General features: G+C 39.2%; 1 protein-coding gene across 4 annotated transcripts in view; it reads left to right on the top strand.

The window, feature by feature from the left end:
- Positions 1 to 13,528, top strand: part of MYLK3 (myosin light chain kinase 3) — a 46,779-nt gene that overhangs the window by 14,658 nt on the left and 18,593 nt on the right. For 2 of the 4 annotated variants that reach the window (XM_072043909.1, XM_072043910.1), the window contains exon 2: positions 2,682 to 2,805. In XM_072043909.1, the coding sequence (XP_071900010.1) occupies positions 2,797 to 2,805 (9 nt within the window). In that variant the 5' untranslated portion in view covers positions 2,682 to 2,796. Of the gene's footprint in view, positions 1 to 2,681; positions 2,806 to 4,013; positions 4,203 to 11,329; positions 12,006 to 13,528 lie in introns of those variants that run through there. The other 2 variants (XM_005024145.6, XM_005024144.6) reach the window with 2 other exon arrangements.

Below are 13,528 nucleotides of genomic sequence, written 5' to 3' on the forward strand. Positions count from 1 at the left end.
GTTAAAGCAGAGCTGAAGATAAAGCCTAGAAGATCCTATTCTTTTAAATGAAAGCTGCCTGCCTAAGGCTGTCTCTGCTGTGTTTTCCTTCTGAAACAATAAGAGTGAATACTGCATGTTTAAAAATGGAATATAATTTATGAGCCTTCTAGTCTTGGAGATGAGTCCGTGTGTACCTAGGATTTAAAATATAAAATTAATATTAATGAGGTGGGGAGGCTTTCAGACCTGGCCTTTACTACTAATCCATTGCAAGCTGAGCAGCTCTAGAAATGCACTGATGCTGGCACAGACACAACCAGGAGTTGACTGCTCTTAGAAGATGCATCATCAGACAAAACGGTCACAAACTTCTGAATGTGTGTCCTGATCAGATACACAAAGAATATTTCTGATATCAATACCCTGCTGATTTTGTTTGCATTTTCCTGCGAATGGTCCTGTGTGCTGGCATTCAATTCTAGCTCGTTGCATGGATGGAAGAGTAATGAAAGGGTAAGCTGTGGGTAGAGTTTGGAAATCTATTTTGGAAGGGGACTGTGAACCTTTGGGTAGATGTTTTGGGCATAGTCATGGTGAGTTTAACTGGGCAGCATCAGTGTCACTAGTTCCCTGCTCCTGATTAATAATATTGATAAAAAAAGCTTTAAAATACTGAGGTGGTACAGTAACTCTTAACAGTACAAAGCAAATTCCCTAGGGACTATAACTTCTATGTATTTTTTTTTTTTTCAGGAAGAAAGATACTGTGTATTAACTGCCACGTTAACCGAAAATTTCAGCTAAGGAGTGTTGTTTAGATTATAAATTCCACGAATGTAGGATGTGTTTGTGGAGCAACGAGCGTCCTCATAATTCACAGAGCCTGAAGCTGGGAGATGAGAGAGGTCACTTTAAAAATGCTGATCCCTTTCATTTTGCACTGTATTTAGTGCAGGAATTGTGTCAGCATCTGGCTAGGGAAGGGAAGTTATTAATACTTAAGTCTCTTAATGTTACCTTTTCTTCCTTTCTTGTTCTTTGCTCTGAGTTGCACTGATCTAGTTGTCAAGCACTTCTGTTTGCTGGAAAGAAGGATTTTTGGAGTGTGAGTGTAGCAGATTCAAAGAGTTGCTCTGAAAGTTAAAGAACTAACCTTGATCTTTATTTCATTTGGTGGCGGTTACTTGCATGATTTTTGTAAAACTTCTGCATTTATTCTATAAGTAAATGACATCTCACGGTGTCTACAAAGCCTATGCTAGAATACCTATATTTGAACTGAGTACACTCCTTGTCTCTAGCTCTTAGTGTTTTATAGGGTGAGAGACCAAACTGTTTTTCCTTGTGTGTAAAATCCACTAGCCTTTTCTCTAGTATCAAAGAAAATCACAGATTATGTAGCCCTGTGTCCATTGCCTGTTTTCTGGCCATGTCAGTACACTTAGTTTTGTGAAAATGGGACTGTTTGCTTATTGTGGATGGAATATTTTGTAGCTGCTGCTGTTTTGTTGCTTTTGATACCTTTCTGAAAGCACAGTCATAAGATATGAAACGACAATGGAGATGAAAAAAGATCATTTTTTTTTTCAAAAGATGAAATAGAGAAAAAGCAAAGCTAGTAAAGCTTATCATAATAATTATATTCTTAGTTATAATTAATAAAAATACTGCAGGAAGGTGTTGTTTTATACTACAGTTCCGTATTTAGATCTGCTAATGGAAGGTTGCAGGCTGAGCATTGCTTGTTCCGGACTACTTGCCAAATTTCCTAAAGGATTCTCTTTGTCATGCAAGCTTTCCTCCATGGCGTGCCACTTACATGCTGTACATGCCTCTGCTGCCATGTTAAGTAATATCACCTCTTGATAAAATCTGGAGTAACGACATGATTATTTGTGCCATTGGAAAAAGTTATAAAAACACTTTTGTTTTTCCCCTGGACATAGACATCTCTGTGCTCATGTATTAAAGCTCTACACCTTTTGATTAGCTGTAGCTCCATATCCTAGGAATACTGCTCTAAGTGCTTCCATAAACCCTGTAACAGTCTCGCCATATCCAGGCACAATATCTCAGCAGCATTACTCATTACTGCATGGAAGTCCTAACTTTTTCCTGTACCACTATATGGAGCCAGCTGGTGTGCCCTAACATTTTGGGGCAGTTTTGACCTAGAATTCTTGGGTTGGTTCTGCCTTGTAAAAGTGGGGAACAGTAATAATAGATTCTAAAGCTCTAAAAACGTTCTGGAAGCTAGGAAGGGTTCAGCTCAGTCTTACAGGTGAAAAAGGCAAAGCACAGAGCTCAAGTTAAAATTTATTCAGGAGTCTGGCACTGGAAATGGGCCTCAGATTTCTGGAGGTTTAAGGCTGGTGTCTCAGGCAGCCTCAGGTTGCCCGTGTCGCATACCAGCATGTCAGGCTACTAACTTTTTGGTAGAACTACCTCACCTCTGTGGGCTGCAGTCAAATTATCCTGTACCCCAGGCAACCCCTGGCCTTTTCACTTGTTGTTGAATGGCCTAATAAATTTTAAGTTTAAATTTTAAATTTAAACTGCCTTGTCCAGCAGTTTAAAAAAAAAAAAAAAGTTTCAGCACACTAAGCATGGCCATCTCATCTCTGGCTTTTGCCCTGTGAGTTACTCAATCATCCTAATTCACTTTTTTTTTTTTCTGTATTTATTTATTTTTTTAACAGGATATTGGTCAGCTTGCTATACAACCCCAAGTGGAAACGAAGCACTTGTTTTTGCTGTGAGAAGGGTAGCCAGATTTATACCCACCCTTCTGGACCTGACATCTCTTAGGTCGTAATGATAAAGGTACAGTATCTTCTCTCCATTGCTTGCCTGTTTATTTTAGAGGAGAACTGATGTGCACTCACCCTGTGGTAAAACAAAATTTTATTATGATTTAGTCAGGGAAGGCTTGGCCCATGCTAAGCCCGGATATTTCTGGGCTTGCTTGTCCATCGGTGCAAAAATCACTGGTCCTTTGTGAGTAGCTGTACTTGTGTACCAGTGCCTGATGTGAATTAGGTTAATGGGAGATCACTTGGAAGTAGTAATAAAATAGAGCTAATTTTACTGCAGCTTGTTGACAGTGGGAAATGCAGGCACAGCACAGATGAAAACTGTAAGCAGGCTTACTCTGACATCTCTAGAACTTACTTTCCTTCTTAGATCATTCAGTATCTTGGTATCTATTGTCTTTGTACATTTGTACTCCACTGACATAATTTTATAGCTGAGACCAGTATTAAAAGAAAAAAAAAGTATATTTTACCCTAGGCAAAATAAAAAGCAATTAGGTAAGGACCAAATGCATGAGGAGCAATGTTCGGGTGCGTTATGGCTGCTTATTAATCTAACGTTGGGTAGAAAAATTTTAAAAGGATATTCTAAATTTACGGGATCACAGACGTCGTGCCTACATGGACTTCAAGGCAATGTACACTTGTGTGAGCACATTGTTTGGCCATAAGGTATTTTACAAACTGAAGTGAATGGCTCTGCATGTAGTGTCAGACTGTAGAAATGCTGCCTGAAATCATAAACAGCTATCTGAATTCTAATGGAGGATGAATATGCGTCCTCTTTTGTCCATTTGTTTGTTCCTTTTGTTCCTATGGTATAGCTTAAGAAATGTGAAATGAAAGAAATACTCATATGTATAATCATGTTATTAAAGCAAATGATGTATTACTGAACAAATGGAAAGCAGTCAGATAACTCCTGTCGCTGCCTAGCTGAAACATTCTTTCTGTAAGTTACTGCTATAGCTAAGTTAGACTGGGCAAAATTGACTTAAGGAACAGACAAATGCAAAGAGGGGACTCTTCAGTGACTTCAGGAGATTTGGCTGTCATCTGCTGTTATGTTGTTTCCGTGCCTTACAGTAGCTCTTATCAGTAATTCAGGAAGTGAGCTGCTGGGATGCAGATAGAACTTAGTGCTGCTGATAAGGAAGTGAAATGATTGAAATGCCTGGTGTAGTGTTAGATAAGATGAAATGCCTAGTTTATCACAGAAGCAGAATTCTAGCAAGATCTAGGGAGGCTGTGCAGCTTTATTCAAGCCTAAAAGGCTTTAGGGTACATGGGAGACCACCACACAAGCCAAAAAAGATGGGAACTTTGTATCAAGAATCTTCTCTGCACAGATCCCTTCGTTTAAGCATGGGAGGATTTTGTGTTTCTGATTATGTAAAGAGATTTACGGTAAGTGTTTTGTTGTGACCTCGGTTTGAAAGTGAAAATTTACTGGATGGGACAGTATTGGTTTCTGTGCTGTTTGTAAAGTGCTGTGTCTGTTTGATATGCGTGGCCAAATTGTACAGTCTGTCTGCTTGCAAACCACCTGCTGATGTCAAGGAGGTACCTCTGAAATGCCGAGTGTAGGCTTTGCCTTAGTAAATAAATTTATTTTTGTGAGAGTCTTGACACATTAAACTTGTGTTCCAAGTGGTATATTTGTAGAGTAGGGTGCCAGACTGCCATTCAGATTACGTGAAGGTCAGTTGTTACAGCTTTTTGCTGTAGTTATCGTATGTCTCGGAGTTGCAAGACAATGAATCTGTCAGGCAGGCTCATGCTGAGACAGTTTCGTGAGGAGCCAAATTCTGCATCAAGCCACTTAACCTGTGGCAAAAGCAGTGCAGGCAGCTTGAACACCATGTGCTCAATAACTCAGTAATGCGTATTCTGTGGTACTATGTAAAAGTTTTGATATTAGAACCCTACTGGGCAAGGATCTGAGGAAATTAAGTAAAAGTGCATCTGTGTCCAGAAAGTTACTACTGACCAACAGACTACAAAACAAGAAGAGAGATGACATTCTGGTGGAACAGGATATAGGGATCTACTTTTCCACTATTGTAACCTATCCATCAGTGTTTTAAGGCTATCTGTGGAGTTAGGTTTCGGTTGCTATAGTGGCAGGGAGTCTGGGGAAAACACTATTTGTTTTCTTCAGTTTGCCTGCATATTTATCTTCTTTTTTTTTTTTTTACTGGCTGAGAATTACCATTACCATCCAGATAGAAGCAAAAAATGAACTTATTCAACCTTAAAAAGTATGCCATGTATATATAATAATTTTCAAGTAATGTTTAAAATAAATTAAAAAAATAATTAAATTTCAAGGGTTGTTTTGCATGGGAAACTATCAGATTTTTTTTTTCTTTGTAAAGACTACTTTCAAAAATTTGAAGAAGGGATTGTCTCATGCCTTGCTTAATGATAGCTCTAATGGACTTTCTTAAAGAGTTTGTATTTGTTATCATATTAGTTCCTTAAAGAGCCAATGAAGTAAATGAACTAAATAAATACTAATAAACAAAGTTCTGGTACAGCTAGAGAAAATGACAAAATTTCTACAAATCTCAACAGGTACAATTTTGTTGCAAAGCCACAGATTAATTTACTGTTACATAGTGGATCTAATATGCCCAACACTAGAATATTATTTTTTGATATAATTTGTAAGATTAAAAACAGAGCAGCTCAGAAGGCTGCTCAAAATACATCATATGGAAGGAGCTGCATGATGTTCTTGTCTATTTATGGCAACATCACATAAAAAAAACATTAGTCTATTGATTTAATTGAATGTACTAATGAACTGTTCATCATGTTGAACAGATAATGCTGTGTTTGGGAATGACGTCAAACCAAAATGTCAGAGATATCTAGATCAGCAGGTGCACATAATGGACTTCAGTATAGGAGAGATGACTGTTTACTGGATCTTTAATTTTCTTTACATGGTGTTCTGGCTACTAGAGGATAATAACAATGTCAAGGAGTGCCCTTATTTAAAAATAAAAATCCCTCTCTTAGGTTCCTATAAAGAACGTTATTAGCTAGGACCACCGAGCGTAGTACCTGATGTTTGCTGTACCACAATGGTCAGATGGAAATGTGATAGAAAGAATAACTGGGGCTCTGGATTGCACAAGGCCTGAAACAGTTGTGCAAACTGCCTTTGGGAGAACTTTCTGAAAGTACATCAGCAGCCAAAGCACCCTCAAGTCCGGCCAAATGGTTTGTGAGGGGCTTGGGGGCTGTTCTGGGTAAAGCTGCCCCTTGTGTAGCTGGCCACAAACACTTCATTCACCTGCTTCCAGTGCAGCCTGACATAACGTTGTGCTCATGGGTTTTGCTTTTCAAACACTTAATCCAGTGCGATGTAAAATTGTGCTCGAGGTGATCATACTTAAGTCAACTGTGAAGGGCAGACAAGTAGCTGTGGGATCAGTATTATTGCCTCTTAACTTGGAAAAATGAGTGGAGGAGTGAAGGAAAAACTCAGATATATTCTTGCAGCAGTTGTTAGTTGTTACATTGATGAAGTTGAAAACAATTATTATAAATTAGTAAGTTAGTATAGCTCTGTGTGCATTTTTGTGGCAATTTTTCAAACTTGTAAAAAAAAATATTTGAAAAAAATCTTCCAAAATAGGAAGGGAACAAAAAACAACATCAAACAGTGCAGTTCAGTGATTTCCATCTTCTCTAACGAAATCACATGTTGCTGGCAAAGCAGAGACTTTTGAGGGATCTGATTGAAAGGCAGTGAAATTTGAAGTCAGTAAGAATAATTGTACCAGTTTCAGTGTGCTTTAGAACAAACTCTGGATAATGCAAGGCCTTCCTATGAAAAGTTGGCTGCCTAGAAGTAACCCTTAGGCAACAGAGATGAGAGAGAGAGGGGCCTATCTTCCTACTTTAGCGGGAAGAATTTGCTTTTGCTGGTTTTATTTCTGTGGGCCTTATTGCACAACCGAGGCTACCCTTCTGTGTTTCAGTGCATTCCTACTGACTTAAAATTACTTGTACCTGAGCAAACTACTGTAGACACAGTAGCTTTTGGTAGGTATAAAAGGTGCCTTAGGGCTCTCTGTTGAGCTCACATTAATAGTGAGAAAGCGTGTTGTAAATGAGAGCCAGTTTGCTTCTCAAATCCAAGGGTAGCTTTGATGGCAGATCATTTGAATCAGCAGGCTTTGCAAGGAACTGTCAGCATTTTGTGTAATATTACTGAAATTCAGGGAGAGCAGAACCACAGCAGGACTTCTCTGGTTTACAGAGAGCTCTTTGTTGAAGAAGGAGGAGTGAGAATCATTACCACAATACCAGGGAAACATTGCCAATGACCAGCCTTCTATCCAGGCTGATAAAATATTTTATTACCTGTTTGGATAAGAAAAAAAATAGTTGGCAAGAAAATGAGACAGCTTCTTAATGCTGTTTCTGTGGGTAACAGTTCTGGTGGTGAGAATGAGCTTGGGGTCAACTGAATAAATGTGAGCAGGCAACAGGTGCTCTCTTGGTCTCCTGAGAGGAAAGTAACCTGGAGGAAGAACTTAAAGGCTCTTGTTAAGCCATGTGGGCAAATGGTAAACAGTATTATCTAGAAATCTTGTCACTTTGATGTTAGTGAAATGTCATAATTGATCTGTTCAGCTATCTGCTGTCAGCTGCTTGACAGAGATGCATTAAAATAATAAACATGATCTCGGTTTCATTAACCTGTCCATAGCTGTGCCACTGCCTATGAGCGTTCTACTTAGACTCCTTTTATTTTCCTTTTAAAAACGAATAAAAAGGGAAGAAGGCAGGATTGGCAAGAGTGTTTCCAAATTTACTGTGTTAACAGTTTTGTCATTAAATGTACAGAAAAAGGAAAAAGACATTTATATAATTAATATTATAGCTTAGTTGATGTGATACCACCATAAAGTTGAACTCTTGTACACTGAGCAATATTTAAATTTATTATGCCAGGGTCACTTGGGGAGACTGATAGTGTTTTATAGACACTTTTACTGTGCAAGTGGATTTCAACCAACAGCTGACGTGAGTAATGTGTTAAATGTCAGGTTCTTGGCCTTCTAAAGCAGGTGTGGGCCAGTTCCGAGTTCACCACCAAACATGGCAGATGGAGATCTTTTGTCTGATCTCAGCAGGAAACCCAACTATTGGACCAGGCAGACTTAGCCAGACTGTATGGCATATTTTGATTTTGGAAGTTATTCCTCTAAATTAAAGCTGAAGCCTACTTCAGGGCTTGCCATATGTCATGAGAATTGGTATCTTGCTGTACCATTTCTCTGTGGATGTGCTTTATTATATTTATGTGTCTTGGAAGCACACTGCTTGTGAGAAATTACTCACTGGTGTAGGGCTTAATTTTTCAAAAGTTTAAGTGCCCTGAAGCTTAGCTCTTCATTTGCTGGGTGGAAAATTGCATGTTTGTAAGCTGCAGCAACTACATGTAAATTAAGCAGATTTTCAGCATAACTTGAAAAAGTTGCCAGCTGGTTGCTGAATATGTAAAGGATATTTATTAGTATTTTTTTTGCCTGAGTAGCATTTAGCAAATGTAGCCAGATTTTGAGGTTGTCTTCTGTCTTTTGCTTTTTGTAAAGTCCTAGCGTTTACCACCTTTAGTTCTTTGTCTCCTTAGAATTCTGTTGCATTGCAACCATTGCAAACTTCTCCCAAAGTCCACGTTCTCTATAAAGCTTTGGCTTTGTTTAGACCTTAAAAAGCTTTTCTTTTTCCTTTTTACCTGTGTATTTTCAGTCACTTCCAGTTTTACTGTGTTGCTGGAAGCAGTGCAATAATCTAATGAGATGATCTGTTGGAGCAGCTGGTTTTAACCTCTGTGACATTTCTTGTTTGGGACATAAGCCTCTGGTATCACTTTAGTACATGCTGTAGATTTTTGTTTTCCCCCTTTGCTTCATCTTTTTTCCTGCGGCTTATCTTTTTTTTTTCATTCCTTTGGGTGAGAGCTAGCAAGGAGCGATCAGAACTGAGCTGCCGTGTCCTGGATTCTTAAACCATCCTTTGTGTTGAATGTTAATGTTTCTCTTGTTTGGCATCAGTCTTTCACAACTGGGAGTGTGTGTGGGGCTGAAGCCAAAGTGGAATAAACTCTCATTTCCCTCTTGAGAATAGAAGACTCTTTGGCACCATCAGTTGAAGGTCGCTTGCAGTTCTGGTTCTCCAGCATCTGTGTTTCTTTTTTCTGGCACTCCCGAGATAGTTGATAGCTTGGAGATATTTTAAAGGTATCCTACAGGTTCATTTCAGTTCAACTCTTCATGGAATGGAGTCAGTTGCCTACACACTCCAGATCACACTGCTCATTTTTCTTGTTATCTGGAAAGAAACAAGCAGAAATCAACAGGAGACCAATTATAATAAGAAAACTTTATTCTAAATTTAGATCCAGACTGTGATGGACTCATGTGGCTCACCAGTTTGTTTAGCCAATGACAGCATGGGGTGACTGAGCAGAGCTCTGCCGTGCACCAAGGTCCTGTGGGAGTCCCTGGTATTCATTACTCACCTAACAATTCATGCTCCTCGGATGTAATTTGGGAGGTATTGGAGATGAAGCAGCATATGTACTAAGTGCAAAATTTCATTATAAGCAAGAGGTCCTCACAAAGAAAAAGTGAGTTTAATAGGCTAATGCATTTCTTACAGTAACCGCACTTTTCTGTGCAGTGTAAGGGTGGGTACACAGTGATCTGCAACGGGCTTTTTCTTTTAGAATTGAAAGACTTGAGAGTGTCTCTCTTCAGCATTAGTCATTTCTTAAACTTAGTAACCTTCCTTGGATTTCGACTGCAGAAAAAAGTATCACCTTGTAATCATGTAAAACTGAACATGTATTTTAAGCATGGTCCTGAATGGAAAGCAGGTGGCTCTAGAATCTAGTTTATTTGTAGGAGAGAAAAAGAGAGGAAGAAAAAACAATTCCTGTAGCTTACACAGTAGAGTTCTATTTTGTTCTGAAAACTTCCATATCAGCTACTGCCCCATAACACTTGTTTCTCTCCTCTCAGTTTCTTTCAACATAGTAAAAATGCAATTTCACTTATTAGCTGGGACCTGATATAATGCTGACAAATGTTACGTTGTGAGTTCGTGCAGCCCAGCAATTAGTTCTCTTCTGCTCCTAAATATCTTGTGATAAAGCTTTAGATGTACAGTAGTATCAGGAAGGGGAGAATCTCCACAATCTGCTGATGGGGTATCAGGGTATCATAAAACTTGTGCCATACTATCCCAGACCACTGTGAAAGTACCACTGACAATATCTTTTGGATTAAAAGTGACGTGGCATGAAATGGCCAACTCCCGTCAATTTTCACAGGCCAAGTTTTCTTCTGAAGTAATTTCTTGGTATTCAGACCAATATATATTGACAGTAATAAACAATCGAAGTCTTAGAGCTCTTTGAGTCATTTGCAAAACTGGTTAGTGGCCTCTAAACATTGCAGAAGTGCCAGATTGCCTCTAATCGCGTGCTGGCTTTAAGTAGTCCTACCGCAATGTTTTTCTTGTGCAGATAAACACGTTCTCTCACAGAAATGGCAAGGACTTAACACCTTGAGAGGGTAATTTTAATGCTGATACTACTGACTCCGCAGTGTGCAGAAGGATTTTAAATTCTAGAATGTCTTATACAGAAAAGTCACTGTAAGAATTACAACTTCTTCCCATACACCCTTTCTGAAAAGTGAGGAAGGGCTTGGAGGCAAAGGGATGCTTCATATTACAAAACCTGTGGCTTTGATGTGGTTCACACCAGGTCTCTTGCTGCTCTGATATTTCCGTGGTGCTTTTCCCCCTTGCTCTACACACGTGCAACAGTGAAAAGGCACTTCTCACTTTTTTGACTTTTTAGTAATTTTCAAAAATCACGATTGTAATTTTTGTTGGAGACACGCTAATGTAATTCAGAAGTGAAAGCAAGTCAGAAACAAATCTGTGAAATCAGACCTATGATTTCATAATTTTGTTGCAAACAGTTGGACGCTTGCTCTGATTTTTCACTTGGTTCACTTTCAGAGCCTGGGAGAAAGATTTAATTTTAGAAGTTTCAGTTGACAAAGACATGCTGGTGCTAGATACGCATTTCAGATCCTTGTCATTGTACTCTATTTTTAAATTCAAGTGACAGCCAACCTAGTGAGTACAGCTTGTGTCTATGTTGCATGTTCTGCCTCTGTGTTGGAAAGCTGAACTCTTCCAAGCCTTAGCACGAGGCCACCAAACTTACTTTTCTATTTGCTCTGTTTAATGAGGAGAAATGCTCTAGCAAGTTCTTTTCACAGAACTAAAACTGGTCATGAAAAGTGTTTCTCCCTACAGAGGTCTGCTCAGGCATTGGTGATTGCTAAGATGCTCGCCTATCAACAGCCACTTGAGAAAGAATTTTAAATGGTCTTGTGACGTCAAGGAGGCCCAAGAAAATTTAGTCTGGTGCCAAATTACCTCCGTCATTGAAAGCATGCAGTAAGAAATAGATAACACAGAAATAAATCTTTTGTGCAATAGCTATCTAATGATACGCTCTGCTGACTCCAGTAAGTGAGGTTGTCTGGAATAGGAATAGCAAAAGAAGATGAACTTTCAGACCCTCATTTTCTAATTTATGATTAATGAAAAGCCAGCCTAATCTATCTGACATCCTGCTGTCTGGACAGAATGTCTGCGGGTTGCTTGGATGTTGCAGAGGGAAATGCCCTGACCAAGTTACAGCCTACAAAAGTGAACAGCTTAAGTACGATGGATAAAAAATTGAGTCTCTTGAACGAAAAGATGGACAAACTGTTGCATTTCCAAGAAGACCTGACAGGCAAACTGCAGCGAGTTAACAAAGGCATTGATGATGTAGAAAAAGGCATTAACAAGCTAACGGTATCACGAGCAGCTCCTGATGAGCCAGATGAAATGAAAAAAGGACTAAAGCTATTGGACAGTCCTCACCAGGCTAATATCCAGAGCATATGCTCAGAAGTGTTGAAATTGATGAAAACGGCCCAGCTAGATGCCTTGAAGCATAAGGAGAGGCTGGCAAAGATAGAGAAGAGGTTTGATACACTGGATAAAGTGATTAATTCTGTGGGAGAAGTATTGAGAAATTCTAAAGTAGTGGATTTTATTCTCAAGGGCATTGTGCCCTGGAAGAAGGGAAGTCCGCTGGAAATCCTTGTCGAGGTTGGTTTTGTTTTACTGTTCTTAATACCTTTCTTTGTGCTGTAGCAGGGCTCTCCTGGTGATTTCTTGTATAACACGTATAATTCCCATTTTCCCTGTAGTGTTGCTATTACAGGTTACTGCCATGACCTTTGAATTGCAAGCCTCTTGAGACAGAGACCTAGGCTTAAAATGTGTCTTGCAGGCTTATGTCTGAAGTGCCCCAAGTGTGCCAGGCAATCCTGTAACAAGTATGAGGAGCAGACTGCTACTGTAAAAGAAGATTCAGCTTCTAACGGTGCTTGAAGATCAGCAATGTCATTCAAATAAGCGACTTAACTGAGGTTCCTGTGAAAGTATGACTAATATACTGGAAAGCGTTTGCTGAAGGAAGAAGCTTCTATTTTCTTGATTGACCATGAATTCCAAAAACAACACCAGTTAGTAAAACTTACGCTGACTTCTGTTCACATGACTGAGCAGCCTGGGCATCTAAGTTGTCTTATAACTCTGTCTTTATGATGGGCCTGTGGCTTCATGAACTCTACTGACATTGTACACTCCTTAAATCAAATAGTTCTTGGGTTTCACAAGAGCAGCTTGCATCAGTTTGTACTTATCAACTCCAACACATTTTTTAATACAGTGAGGAAGCAACAGTCAAGACTGGTATAGTTGATATGGTATTTTGGAATGGATTAACCTTGCTTTTTAAAAGTTACAAATGCTTGGAATTAGTTTTGGCCAATGAGAGTTTTGAGCCTTCCCAGTGGCTTGTATCCTAGGCAAAAATAAAAATAAAAAAAATACTGTGGAGAGGGACTCCATGAGTTGGAATATGTTTGTTCATTCCAAGAAATCTTCTGCATACCTGCACAGGGGTGTTAATTACAGTAAAGACATTTCTAGCATAAATGCAAATGTCCATTCCTATCTTGATCAGAATGTTTCTGCCAGATCTGTGAAGTGTTTTGGTAGATGTTACACCTAAACTCCTATAAAAAAAGGACAATGTTAGATGCTAGCTTACCTTGTGGGGCTTCCTGAGAGCTCTTCTGGTCTCACTAAGTGTCAGAGGCTGACAAGTAAGCTAGACTGCACAGAGACAGAAGAATTTTATAAGGAGTTTTCATTAATGCCAAGACCAGATAGAGATGATACTTGTACTTGAACTCTTTCAGTTCTACAAATTTTTGGAAAAAAAAATACTTAAGTTTGCTTTATGTTGGGTAAAGCTGCTGTTACAAGTTACTGCCTGCAGTCACTGTGTAAGGCCTAGAGACAGACAGGGTGCTGTGTGGGGCTTACACCTCGAACTGAGCTGACAGTGCAGTGTGTTAATGGGCAGGTGATGCTGAATGTAGAGATGATTTTGTTACCAAATTGTTATTTTCCAACTGAAAAAAACATTAAGGAGGGATATAGATAAAGGTAGGGAGAGGGATGCTGGTGGAGAATTTCAGGTGGCCTTCTTGCGTGCTGTCAGGATTAGGTGTCAGCCATCCACTATGTGCTGCTTCAGTAGTGTTTGCAGAAGAGGAGGT

Source organism: Anas platyrhynchos, chromosome 12, assembly GCF_047663525.1.
Source record: "Anas platyrhynchos isolate ZD024472 breed Pekin duck chromosome 12, IASCAAS_PekinDuck_T2T, whole genome shotgun sequence".
NCBI lineage: Eukaryota > Metazoa > Chordata > Aves > Anseriformes > Anatidae > Anas > Anas platyrhynchos.